At 40.6% G+C, this 14,524-nt stretch overlaps 1 protein-coding gene across 2 annotated transcripts; it reads left to right on the top strand.

Annotated features, from left to right (window-relative positions):
• Window positions 1-488: 488 nt before the first annotated feature.
• Window positions 489-14,273, top strand: LOC142098156 (dehydrogenase/reductase SDR family member 9-like). Of its 2 annotated transcripts, none has more exons than XM_075180705.1 (5): window positions 489-590; window positions 6,633-6,972; window positions 9,582-9,840; window positions 12,110-12,273; window positions 13,989-14,273. In XM_075180705.1, the coding sequence occupies exons 2-5, from the start codon at window positions 6,660-6,662 to the stop codon at window positions 14,210-14,212; spliced, it is 960 nt and encodes a 319-aa protein (XP_075036806.1). In that variant the 5' UTR covers window positions 489-590; window positions 6,633-6,659; the 3' UTR covers window positions 14,213-14,273. The 2 variants fall into 2 exon arrangements, with proteins under 2 accessions (XP_075036806.1, XP_075036807.1); XM_075180706.1 differs by lacking the exon at window positions 489-590 and adding an exon at window positions 1,157-1,714.
• Window positions 14,274-14,524: the final 251 nt, after the last annotated feature.

Raw genomic sequence — 14,524 nt, 5'->3', positions numbered from 1 at the left:
CGGATGGACGTCTCCCTCTGAATGAGCCCTATGTGTTCATCAATCTAGGGCTATACATCAGACCGTACAGTTTGTTAGTAAAGAAGGATAGGATTGCTTAGGTTCATATAAAAGACAGGCTACATATTTCGGTGTGTCAGTCAGTCACACAGTGAACATAACCACCTGTGTATACTATGAGACCTGAAGTTATTCAGCCCTGTCTTAGAATACTTCAGCCTAAAAGACTTATTGATAACTGCTGCATGTAAACAAAAGTCATATCCTGTTTCAATGCAAATGTTGCAATGAAGCAAACAATCAGCTACATGAATGATAAGTACTTAATAAAGAAAATCAAATAATTACTGGTTAGGAAAGTAAATTTGCATTGACGTAAGAAGTTTAGGTGGAATTGGGCTTAGTCTGTACTGAGAGCTGACTTAATGTGAATAAATTCACCTGTCACTGGTGACCACACCTTGTTCTGTTGTACAGTACTGTACGCAACACTTACACCATAAAACTACCCAGCTACTTCCTCAAACATCAGAAGGAAGTTGTCAGTTGCGAGGAGAACTTGTCATCTGAATTCTGCTCCTTATCATCATGTAAGTATTAATGTTTCAGAGCTTATGTCAGCATGTAGCTATCAAGGTCTAGGAAATACGTTTGTTACAACTATATGACTGCAATAGTATTATAGTAGTGTATTTTTTATAAACTATAGATCACGCTTACTCACAATTAATATGTTCATTTAATATTGAATTGTTGTTGTGTGCTGTAATTGGATGAACATGTAGAGTTGGACGTAAGGCTTAAACAGAAGTGCAAAAAGTGTTTTTCCTTACTGAGCAGTAAAATGGAATATGTAGACTGAAACATATCTTCCCATTGTGTCATTCTATGTGATGGGGTGGTAACCCGCCTCACTAGCTATGTAGGGCAGGAAGCAGGTGTAGATACGCCCCGTAGGAGGTGTATCTGTTATACCTGCTTCTTCCCAGATACAAGATCCATACATCATCAGCACCATTGGAACTGCTGTTAAAAAACAAAAAAAAGCAAAAAAACGGTAAACACCCCCCCCCCCCCTCCCAAAGAAAAAGGCAAACCAGCTCTAGTGCTGAGCGCCTAGGCTGACATGGGCAATATCATGGAGACCTTAAGAATGGGGTGTCCCCGAAATTGCCAAAACCGGCATTAAGCTATGCTGGTGACACTATAGCAGAGAACCTGCGGCATGGCGTTCCCTGCCACAGGGGGGGATAACAAATTTTAGCCTGGGGGGCAAGACTTGGTGCAGCAGCCTATTAGGAACATTTTAAAGGAAAAAAATGCGGGTGGCTCAGTGACCCAGCCCAAGGTAGCCCACTATGGTACCAGCCTGGTGGGCCCAGCCAGCCCCTGCCCTGCCATAATTCCAACCAAACCTAGGCTGGTCGGCATGGGGCTGACTTATCTCATGGAATTTCCTATGTCCTGAACTCAGAGTTTGGGAAACCCCCCGGGTGTAAATATTACCGCACAGCTACTTAGTGCTAGAAACAAACCAGAGAACGCAGTAACACCCAAATCATCTTTAACTGTAAAGGACCCTTACTACAGCCTACAATGTCAGGGGCAGAACGGGGAAGAGACTGGGCGTATGCACATAGTCAATGTACAGTAAGGGCGTGCCAAGCTTGAGCACACTCAGCAGCACCCGATTCAAGCTGTGATCACCACTAAGGTACGTGTTATTCTGTTGTATCACTTGCACCAGCTACTGGGCTGGGGTAAGTGCTAGTGATGACAGCTGTATATGCATGCTTGAACATGTGTTTGCAGGCAAGAGCAACTGTAAAAAGTAATTTTATGTACAGTAGAAATGAATAACATCCTGATAAAGGTATTTGATAAAAAATAAAAAAATGAAAAGAAAAATACTTTTTGTTAATGTTTTTCATTAATTGTTTTTTAACCGGTAATAACCGTAATATAACCGGTAATAACAGTAATTGCATTTTTTTCCGGACTCCGGACGTGCGTAAGCCCCGAATAATGGGCATTTTAATACATTCGTTTTGCGTGCCTTAATAAATCAGACTATGGGGTATATTTACTAAACTGCGGGTTTGAAAAAGGGGAGATGTTGCCTATAGCAACCAATCAGATTCTAGCTGTCATTTTGCAGAATGTAATAAATAAATGATAACTAGAATCTGATTGGCTGCTATAGGCTACATCTCCACTTTTTCAAACCCGCAGTTTAGTAAATCTAGCCCTCAGTGTCTTCATCTCTAAATTGGAAGCCAATCTAAAAGAGATTATTTAGTTCTTCACTGACCTCATCCTAAGCTTGTCAGTTTTCTGGCTATGTATAGTGAGATTCTCCCCGTAATAGCTTAACTAGCACTGTGGAATATTTTGGAGCTTGAAAAATAGAGATTCTTCTTCTTCTTAATTGCAATAATAATAATAATAATACATTAGTCCTACACTCCACACACTTCCATTAGACATCTTCCTTGCACTAGTCTGATCAAAGCTGCACTATAACATCCTTCTAAGGAAGTTCTGTGATGTAAGAGATCTTGCTGCTTTTATGGGTATATGTTTGTCTTTATAATTACAAAATGCTAGCTAATTTGGTTGTAAACCAGTAGTAAGTATTGCTCAACCACTTCTTAGTTTGTCCTTGTTTGACAAGTAGTCGTATTATTTAGTATGACGCAAGAGTGCTCTAAGGTTTTACAAACACATTACTATAAGGCATTCATTGCAGTTAAATGCAGATTGTAAGAAAATAAATATTTGTGAATTAACTTGTACACACAGGGCCTCTCAAGGATGTAACTGAAATTATGCAATGTCATAGAGAAGTTGTTATTCCAAATAATAATGGTGCTGTTTAGCTCAAAAGAGAATAGAGTATATCATATTGCAGTCTACTAATATATATAGAAACTATTAGAAATATGTACATGTGCATACCAAAAAAGAGTGTGTGTCAAAACTGGAAGGAGAACTTAGTAATTGGAACGCCAGGTTTCCATTTAAAAAACAAAAATTTAGATTTTATACAGTTTTCTCCTGGACAAAACCATATTACAATGGAAAGGGTGCAAATTAGTTTATTATTTTCACATAAGTTAAGTACTGTCTGTTTTATCATGTAATACTACACACAAATACTTGATAGATTTATTTTTACACTGAAATTTAAAGTTGATCTAGGACATGTCCTACCCCAACTATACATCTGTCCCCATATTTTAAGTTTACCCCCCCCCCCACCTCCAATGCAACATGGTTTTGCCAAAGTGCAAAGTTACTAAGTTTTTTGCTTTATTTTACTTAATGAATCAGGCCCTCAATATCCACATAAAAATATTAGTGCTACGTTCATAACATTGTTCTCTCCCCTTTATATGCCGGCACACGCGTATGCAGGAAGGGGGGATGGGAATTGTCTGACCAACGGGTCAGACTGTACCTCGAGCTGCCCCGAGCACTGATCTAGGCGCTGAATGACTGTGCTTTGCGTGGGGCGCCCCCTAGGTCTCATTGCTCTGCACGGTTACATGTGTTTATCGCCATTTTTACGGCTGAAAATGCCTCCTCTTTTACAAAAAAATGCTCATAGTTATGTTTTTCAGTGTGGTGTTTAGATGGGTGTTTGGAGGGGTAAAGTGTGGTGGTCTGGGACAAACCATTCAGATATGCTTCAAAAAGCTTGAAGGTAAATTGCTTGACAAGAACAAATATTTCAAACCTCTAGTAACTATTAAATGCAAACTAGTGTTTAGAGCTCAAAAACCTCTATACGCCCAAACAAAAAAAACACCCGTGTGAATGAGCCATTAAGAAAATCTCATTTCTTCATGTTGTAGCAATCATGCGTCATATAAAGATATTTCATGAACAGTAAATAGCTGGCATCATCCAGTAGTTTTTTGTAGGACTGCTTAAAGGTAAGTCTCCTGTGACAACTATAAGGGAAAAACTTTAGCATAGGCCAGAGGTGGCCAAACAATAGATCGCGATCTGCCAGTAGATCTCGGCAAGTTAGATGCTAGATCATGGCATTAGTTTCCCAGGTGCTTACTGCTAGAGATTCAGGGCTCGGCTTTCTCTCCCCCACCATACCTGTCCTGGCAGGGAGGCCCTGCTTGCCCATACTGGAAAGGCTCCAGGGTTCTTGCTGCCTCCATTTAACTTCTATCTTGTGGTGGGGAACGTCTGCACCCACATGCCTGTGCCCTCCCCTGACTTGGATACCCACATGCCTGTGCCCTCCCCTGACCTGCACACCAACAGGCCTGTGCCCTCCACTGACCTGTATACCCACATGCCTGTGCCCTCCCCTGACCTGCACACCAACAGGCCTGTGCCCTCCACTGACCTGTATACCCACATGCCTGTGCACCTCCCCTGACTTTTATACCCACATGCCTGTGCCCTCTCCTGAACTGCACACCCAAATGCCTGTGCCCTCCACTGACCTACACACCCATATGCCTGTGCCCTCCCATGACCTGATCATCCATATGCCTGTGCTCTCCCCTGGCCTGCGCACCCACATGCCTGTGCCCTCCCCTGACCTGCACACCCACATGTCTGTGCCCTCCACTGACCTACACATCCGTGCCCTCCCCTGACTTGTGCACCCACACCTGTGCTCTCTGCTGACCTGCACACCCACACACTTGTGCCCTCCCCTGACTTGTGCACCCACACCTGTGCTCTCTGCTGACCTGCACACCCACACACCTGTGCCCTCCCCTGACTTATGCATCCACACACCTGTGCTCTCTGCTGACCTGCACACCCACACACCTGTGCCCTCCCCTGACTTATGCATCCACACACCTGTGCTCTCTGCTGACCTGCACACCCACACACCTGTGCCCTCCCCTGACTTATGCATCCACACACCTGTGATCTCTGCTGACCTGCACACCCACACACTTGTGCCCTCCCCTGACTTGTGCACCCACACCTGTGCTCTCTGCTGACCTGCACACCCACACACCTGTGCCCTCCCCTGACTTATGCACCCACACACCTGTGCTCTCTGCTGACCTGCACACCCACACACCTGTGCCCTCCCCTGACTTATGCATCCACACACCTGTGCTCTCTGCTGACCTGCACACCCACATGCTTGTGCCCTCCCCTGACTTATGCACCCACACACCTGTGATCTCTGCTGACCTGCACACCCACACACTTGTGCCCTCCCCTGACTTGTGCACCCACACACCTGTGCTCTCTGCTGACCTGCACACCCACATGCTTGTGCCCTCCCCTGACTTATGCACCCACACACCTGTGATCTCTGCTGACCTGCACACCCACACACTTGTGCCCTCCCCTGACTTGTGCACCCACACCTGTGCTCTCTGCTGACCTGCACACCCACACACCTGTGCCCTCCCCTGACTTATGCATCCACACACCTGTGCTCTCTGCTGACCTGCACACCCACATGCTTGTGCCCTCCCCTGACTTATGCACCCACACACCTGTGCTCTCTGCTGACCTGCACACCCACACACCTGTGCCCTCCCCTGACTTGTGCACCCACACCTGTGCTCTCTGCTGACCTGCACACCCACACACTTGTGCCCTCCCCTGACTTATGCACCCACACACCTGTGCTCTCTGCTGACCTGCACACCCACACACCTGTGCCCTCCCCTGACTTATGCATCCACACACCTGTGCTCTCTGCTGACCTGCACACCCACACACTTGTGCCCTCCCCTGACTTGTGCACCCACACCTGTGCTCTCTGCTGACCTGCACACCCACACACCTGTGCCCTCCCCTGACTTATGCATCCACACACCTGTGATCTCTGCTGACCTGCACACCCACACACTTGTGCCCTCCCCTGACTTATGCATCCACACACCTGTGCTCTCTGCTGACCTGCACACCCACACACTTGTGCCCTCCCCTGACTTGTGCACTCACACCTGTGCTCTCTGCTGACCTGCACACCCACACACCTGTGCCCTCCCCTGACTTATGCATCCACACACCTGTGCTCTCTGCTGACCTGCACACCCACACACCTGTGCCCTCCCCTGACTTATGCATCCACACACCTGTGCTCTCTGCTGACCTGCACACCCACACACTTGTGCCCTCCCCTGACTTGTGCACTCACACCTGTGCTCTCTGCTGACCTGCACACCCACACACCTGTGCCCTCCCCTGACTTATGCATCCACACACCTGTGCTCTCTGCTGACCTGCACACCCACACACTTGTGCCCTCCCCTGACTTGTGCACCCACACATATAATGATGCACATTAATGAAGCAGACCACAAACAGCATGGTTATATGTATATAAAAAGTATTTTTGGTTTTTAGAGTAGATCTCCAAGTCCAAAAGTCTAGCCACCCATGGCTTAGGCATCGACTTTCCTAGCCTACTGCCATGCAGATCATTTCCCCAGCTTGCTAGGCTGGTGGATCATGTAACGCTGTATCACAAGTGGAGCTACAGTAACAGTTGTAAACCAGCTAATTAAACAGCAATCTGCTTGTTTACTAAGACTGTTTATTGTGTCTACAGTATATACAGTATATTACAAAATTGTTCCAAATGAGTAGGTATTCTGCTCTTGTAAATGTTTATTTTATTTCTTTAGGAAGCAGTAAACAAGGAACGTGTTAAAATGTTTTTATACGTGTTGGGTTGTGCCGCTCTTCTTTATATCTGGTGGAGGATAAGGGACAGCTTCACGATCGGTAGCATTGAAGGCAGGTATGTACTGATCACTGGATGTGACTCTGGGTTTGGAAATCACGCTGCTCGTACATTTGACAAGATGGGATTCAGAGTTCTAGCAACTTGTCTGACGGAATCTGGAGCAGCTGCTTTGAAACAGGAAACATCGGAACGACTTAAAACAGTGAGTTTGGATGTCACTGATGCTGACAATGTAAGAAGAGCCGCGGAATGGGTGAAAGATGAAGTTGGGAATACTGGTAAGTTGACTTTCTGCTACCTTGAATACTTCAAGTCAGACTTGTAAAGATTTAGGGGTCTGCTTATTGCAGTGATACAAAATCTTCTATTGTGCAATTTATCAGAAAAATACTCATCTTCCTGGGGACACTGGCTGGTGGCGGAGGAGTCTTACTGCATACCAGGCCATTCTGGTGTCAATGTGCACAGGAGTGAGCCAGCCTGCTGTATCACGCACTGTTACTGGAAACTAGGACTTGGGCTTTAAGTTCTAGATTCTGTAAACAAAACAAAAACAAATAAAGTTTTTTGTTTTTTTAAAAAAAAATGGAATAGAAAGATGGCTCTTGCCATCCTGCGATGCTTTGGAGAGGTAGTCGTCTTTACCGTCGGACGTCCAGAGGGAGGTTTGTTAACTGAGAACAATAACTAAATCCAGCGAAAACAGATCTAGGGGTTTTCTCCTATTGATAAATAGATCCCTTAGACTGCTATTCACTGACATTTTTTATCTTCCTCATTCCTAAGTGATGAAATATAATGAAGACGCTTTTTAAACCTGTCAGCTTTCAGCAAAGAAATGGGGAAACCATTGTGTTGGGAAAATGTAGTTGAATTTACACACACTTCTGTTATTTCACACATTTTATTAAGCTCAGCAATAGTCACTGCTATGTTTAATGCTAGACTACCACTATTTCCAGCTATTCATAGTTCGGGGTGAATGTGGGACCCTTGCTGAGTTGACTTTTATTTAGCTTCTCTTTTCTCCCATCACTATAATACTGCTATAAATAATATATACTATAATCTGTAAAGGAGGTGGTGCATAGTTTGAGCCTCTACAAAATACTGATAAATATTAACAAGTCTGAGGGTGGAAAAAACAAATAATGAACAATTTACCACTTCCCACTCGTTTATCATAACTCTTAAATGTTATGTCTTTAACACAAATTCCCCTCTTTCTTCCAATTGGCCCTCTTTGATACATTGATATAGATATCTGTAGCCGTGTGGACGTACTGTATCCTACACTGGCTCCTAAAACAATCTTTTTGGCTACTACATTTAAAATTTAATTTGCCTTCTATATTATTATGTGTTTTCAGGCTGTGTTGTGTTTTAGTACAAGACATGAAGGGTATTTGTTTTATGATTTTCTCAGTTGGAAATATTAGGAGGTATGTTTTCATTATTAGCAAAGACATTGTTCAGAAGTTAGCAAGGTACAATAAAAATTGTAATAACTAGCGAGTAAAGTGTTTAATAAGATACTAAATTACATTCACAACTGACCCAAGCCATCGATGATAAGCAGAGTATTATTCTTGTAGCTGATCAAGCCGTATAAAGGCATTAGTAAGTCCATTCACTTGGCTCTATTACCTGTGACAAAGCAGGAGAGTCACTGTGGAACTATATTCCAAATATGGTTAGGGCTTGAGCTAATGTGTGGTTCATGGTTACATATTGGAGTAGGGTTAAGACTATTAAATTGAAGTAAATATTATTTACATTGTTGTTTCACTTTCACCAAGGTATTAGGATCATGTTGACCAAGTATCTCATTTCATAGTTGAAATTGCCCATAGTTGAAATTAAAACTACGTGTATCATGTCTTCTAGTACACAAGGGGCTGACAGAGACGCTCTGTATGGTCTCTCTTTACCAGCTCCAGTACTGTGAGGAATTATGGAAGGACAGTTGTCCTGGCATCCGGCGCCTGGAGCAAATGCCCCTTTATTAAAATGGCCCAACCTGCAAAAATGTTGTAAGCCACACATGACTCTTTCCTCATCTGTTTCTGTATATACTTATTAAACAACTTGCGGCTACTGGTGTGCTATCATTGTGTTTAAAATATACTCTGTTATGAAATGCATATTAAAATCAGTAAGCACAATACACATATACACAATATAAAAACAAGCTAAGGAGGATAAAGGGAAGAATGCTTTCTCTTTTTTCGGTGATGACCAGTGCTCCCCCCCCCCCCCCATTCCCCCCCATTCTATACTGTTATAAAATGTTATAGACTCGTGAGTAATTTGAGTAACAATCATATGCATGTTTGATCATTTACATTCTGTTGTTGTTTTTGATATTTGATACTCAAATATTTGCTGTTGCACTGACATTTACCCATGTTCTGTTTTCTGTTTTTATTTATTTTATTATTTTCTACTCCTGCAATGTATTATTTACTGATTCTTTCCTTTATAACATTGCTATTTTTCAAAATAAATAGTTAAAAAAAAAGCAAGCTAAAATAACCTATGTAGCACACTTATAGTGTGGGTCTAGGCTAAGATTCTTCACCTGGTATGAAACAAGCTGCTAAACCCATGCTATATTTTATCTATCTGCTATCATATACATCCTGTTATACACTAATAATGTATTGCTCTCCTCACCACTTCCTGTGTATTTTCACAATTATTGCAAACTCAAATTGCAATGATTTTTTGCAAGTTTGTGCTGAAAAATATAAATTGAATTAACTAATTAAAAGCAAAATATAAAGTGTCCCCAGAACAACTGAGACAGATTATTTATTTAAAAATTATTTAAACATCTTAGTTTGGAATTTTACGCACTTTTAAACTTTCTGTGTTCTATTTTAAGGTCTTTGGGGCTTAGTCAACAATGCGGGAGTTATGGGAACCCTCGCCCCAATTGACTGGTTGACCATTGACGACATGAGAGCACCAATTGAAGTTAATTTAATAGGTTTAATACATATCACATTGGCTGTACTCCCCCTGATTAAGAAGGCTAAAGGGAGGATTGTGAACATATCCAGTGTTGGGGGGAGAGTCGCGGCTAGTGGAGGTGGATACTTTTCATCTAAATATGGAGTCGAAGGATTTAACGACAGTTTAAGGTAAGCTGAATTCATGTTAGCGGAAAATGAAATTATAATGTGTGTCCCAGTTAAAGATTTCTTGATTGTATCCATATTCCTTGTCCTTATACAATATTCTAAGGTAACTAAAAGTTAAAAAGAAAGAATACTATTCATTCCTAACAAGTACACTGTAATACAAAAAAGTGTGTATATTATTTTACAAATATTACCATAAAAACCTTGATGCTATAGTAGATGACCTTAGCTCTGTTATACATGTATACTGTATTATTCCCCTGATTATGTATATTTTACTGTGATATTCCACAGAAAGCACTTTATTACTATGTGTTAATAAGCAGATACATAAACATTTACATTATCCCCACGAACCTCTATACTGTTTCAAATACAGAGCGGAAAGCTTCTGTACTACACTGATGAGCCCCAATAAGGGTGGAAACATTTCTGTAATTAAGAAATAAGTCTCTTCACTGATCTGTGTCATTTGACAGATTTAAAGTCATTTTAAAAGGTGTGGCTTATTTAATTATTGTCACTAGGACATAGTTTAAAGCTGGACTACTACCAACCTATTCACTAAGATTTGACTCAGAGCCTCTTACAGCCCTGGTCAAAAACCAGAGAGGGGGGGAGGGGAGTGACGGGCAGGACCAATCACATGCAACAATCAAGATTATTATAGAACCCCAGGAAAAACAGATTGTAGCAGCCCCAGGGGCTTCAACCAGGGGGAGGCAATCCTTAGTAAAACATTTCTGTAGGAGGTAGCACAGCTTTAAAGCTCTCCCTAACCGTCCTCGTTGGAACATCAAACAAAAGACATTAAATAGTCACACCTGATATCTTAACAATAAACATCTCTACACATTGATGGTTGTATTATTATATTATTATTATTATATTATATGTACCTTTTGGATAAGTTTTCCTTTAAAAGCATAGGCTCTAGCCAGCAGGCCACACTCAACTATTGAATGTGTTCCTATATTGCTACGATGACTGTATGTCAGTTTTATTTCAATATTCTTCTGGAATAAGGGTACATTGATGCTTTGTAAACCAATGAGAATAACAGTAATGTGGATTAGTATCACATCATTGTCTAGGTTTAGGGTTAGAAGTTTATTTCTAGGCTCTCTATAGCTTCAGCTACAGCCTATAGATAGGCTAGAGCTTATAGCAGAGATGAGAAAAGATTTATAGATATATAGAAGGTAAAGTAATTCCAGGTGCGAAACGTGGCATTTGTGGGCCCCAGAGCAAAACTTAGTAAGGGCCCCAAGTACCGCCCAATGGTGAAAAACTCACATATACACATAAAGCTTTGACATGGAAAGTGGGCCCTCATCAGTTTTGGGCCCCATAGCAGCTGCACACCTTCTGCCTATGGTAGATACACCCTTGAGTTAGACCACTGTTTGAATGTGGCAATCTAAATTTGAGCTTGGATGTTTTAGGATTGTATAAGTAAAACTGGCCACACACATTATATCACCAACAATAACAGACACGTATTTTGCAGCATGCAATCTCGTTCCAATACAGTGACATTTGTCCACATTTAGTTAACCTACCTCTGCATTGTCCTACACAATAGCTGCTCTAATTTCTCCTATTAAAAATGGTTGATTTTCACAAGCATTAAATGTGTCCTTTTTACATCATAGTATAATGAGCTCACACAAGCAGTGTTTAACTTAAAACCACGGCAATAGCTGAACGTAAGGTCTGTGTCTGTGTCCCTACACAACCAGGTATGGAGGACTAATGCTAATCAAACATTTTTTAACATTTAGTTTTCTTTTTGGGAGTTTAACGTAGATGCACTTGCTTTTATGGTGAAAATGGTTGATTATTTTTATTTTCTGTACAACATAATGAGCCTAATTCATTAAGGGAAGTAAGACAAACAAATGAGTATGTTTTCTCCTGAGTAAAACCATGTTACAATACAAGGGGTGCAAATAGGTTTATTATTTTGCACATAAGTTAAATACTGGCTGTTTTATTAATATAGCACACAAATACTTGATAGCTTATTTGTGCACTGACAGTTAAAGCTGATCTAGGACATGCCCTACCCCAAATATAAATCTGCCATCACGTTTTAAATTTACCTCCCCCGCCAATGCAACATGGTTTCGCCAAGGGGCAAACTTACTCATTTTTTTGCTTTACTTTCCTTAATGAATCAAGCCCAATGTATCTATTTAATGTTTGACTAGAATTTTGGCTGAAATTACACCTAATGTAAATATTTTTTTTTTTTATCTTTGTAAAGGCGAGATATGAAGTCGTTTGGAGTGCAAGTTTCATGCATTGCGCCAGGTCTTTTTAAAACACCATTGTCTGATCCAAAAAGGGTTTTAGAACAACGTATAGCTATCTGGAGAAAACTGCCGCAGAGTATTCAGGAGGAATATGGAGAAGATTATATAGAATCTGGTAATTCACCTAATTACAAATGGTTAAACAAGATGTAAAATACCCCTAATAAGGCATAAGACATTAGATTTGGTCAGCCTAATGTATGATGTTATTGAAAGATAATATCTAATTGCTTTTTGCCCTTTTGGCTAAGATTAAGAATCGTGCTTCTGTATTCCATAGCCAGTACCTTCCCTTCCCTGCTCCGCCTCTCGATTCATAGGCAGTCATAAGTGTCATTAGTGTTTGGACCTGAATTGCTTGCAATTGCGTTCATTGGCGTAAGGCCTGTTTCTGAGCTTGTGAAGAGCTATTTCATGGAAGATATTTTATGCAAACATTAATCAGGCCCAGTGAGACAGCAATTGTGAAAATGCAATCTATCAATTCACTATAAACCTGTGACATCACTTAATGCTTTATTGATGTCACTGGTTGCGAGTGAATTGATTGTCTGCAATGTGATCAGTATTGACTGGGTATTTTATGTCCTGGTCAGTTAAAAATGGAACTGATATTATTAAAAATGGAGAAGCATAGCAGGGATAGGAAAGCCGATATTGTGTTCCCAAGGAATTATTTGTTGAAATGATGTTTGTTACTTTGAACGTTTTTTTATTCCTGGTTTTATAAACAGACACTATTAATATAATAGCAATAATAATATATAATGAATATATCTAATATATAAATGTCTAGTGGCGTGTGTTAGTCTGTCTGTCTGTGTGTGTGTGTGTGTGTATGTGTGTGGAAAAAATAAACCCAAGCTGCAGCGCCACCTGCTGGGCAGAGTTATACACTGACCTACTAAATTCTTAGTGTGTGTGTAAAAAAAAATCAGAAAGGGCTGAAATTTGGTATACTAAGATGTTTTTAATTTGTTAATTTAATTTGTTAATTGTTAAAAGTGTTTATAAAGATTTTAAAAAATATATATATATTTCTTGAAGGAGCAATGACAGTTGGGAGTGGTTGGTGGTTGCCGGGGGTGACAGTGGGGAGTGGTTGGTGTTTGAGGCCTGGACTATGGCCCAAATGCATGACAAGAACCTTTTTTAAGTAGCTTGATTTGACTAGAATGCATGAATATCATGCACGGGTTAACTTGTGTGTGTGTATATATATATATATATATATATATATATATATATATAAAATATAATATATTAACATATATAATAATAATAATAATAATAATTATTATAAATAATTAAGCTAGGCACCATTACGGCACTAGATATGGTAGCATGGTCCTTATGTATGTGGTCATAAGTTCATAACAATATGAAAGATGAGAGACATACAATAAAACTGCATCCTGTTTTAAAGTGCCTTTGTGCCTCAGTGATATAACACTGGCCTCTAGTGAATGTATATGCTGCACTCTAATGAAAAATGGTCCCGCCTACAACATGGCTGAGACCACAGTTTGTAGGAGACAAGTACTTGTTAATACTACGGTGCAAATAGCTTTACTGTCCTGTCTATAACTCATTGCACACAGACACATTTTAATATTGGTTAGTCTAATTAAATCAAATTTTTGATTGATAGCACACTGGTGGGTGATACTAAATGGGTCTTTAATTGTTCAATTCTGCAGGAGCCAAAATCTTGAACTGATAATCAAGTATATTATAATGACTGTTATGATGTATTATAAATATTAATATTTATGTAAAGGTAAAAGTATACGTGTTTCTCTTCCCATTATTTCTTATATGGAATTTCAGATGCAAAGAAGAAGGAAAAATTAAACCAAATTCGAAACAGTGACCTGTCCCTGGTTGTGTGGTGTATGGAGCACGCGCTAACGAGCCAACACCCGAGGACTCGGTATAGCGTTGGTACTGACGCTGCTTTCCTCTGGTTACCGTTGTCTTATTTACCAACATTCATCCAAGACTTTGTCATACTGAAAAATAAAGTGAAGATCCCAACTCCGGGCCCAATGTAAATCTTGCATAATGCCAATAATGTAAACAAATGTAAATAAATAAAACATATTTTGAATTCAATACATTGTATACATTGGTAGCTTAATCAGTATTATGCATTGTTTTACTGTTAAGGTTCTGGCAGCTTTATTTGTTTTTGTTCCACCCAAGTACAAGGTAACAAAAGATTTTGGTCTCTCCCAAGGGAATCTCTTCATATCAGTCCCTCAACTGTTTAACTGCTAAGTCAAATAGTTGCATGTGACTGTTGGTTGGATGGCCTCAGAGGTGTCCAATCAGGTGCAGCCTGCACCGAAATTATTCCGGCAATA

Source organism: Mixophyes fleayi, chromosome 7 (genome assembly GCF_038048845.1).
Source record: "Mixophyes fleayi isolate aMixFle1 chromosome 7, aMixFle1.hap1, whole genome shotgun sequence".
Classification (NCBI taxonomy): domain Eukaryota; kingdom Metazoa; phylum Chordata; class Amphibia; order Anura; family Limnodynastidae; genus Mixophyes; species Mixophyes fleayi.
Note: the sequence above shows the minus strand (reverse complement) of the source record. Positions and strands in the feature narration are given on the sequence as shown.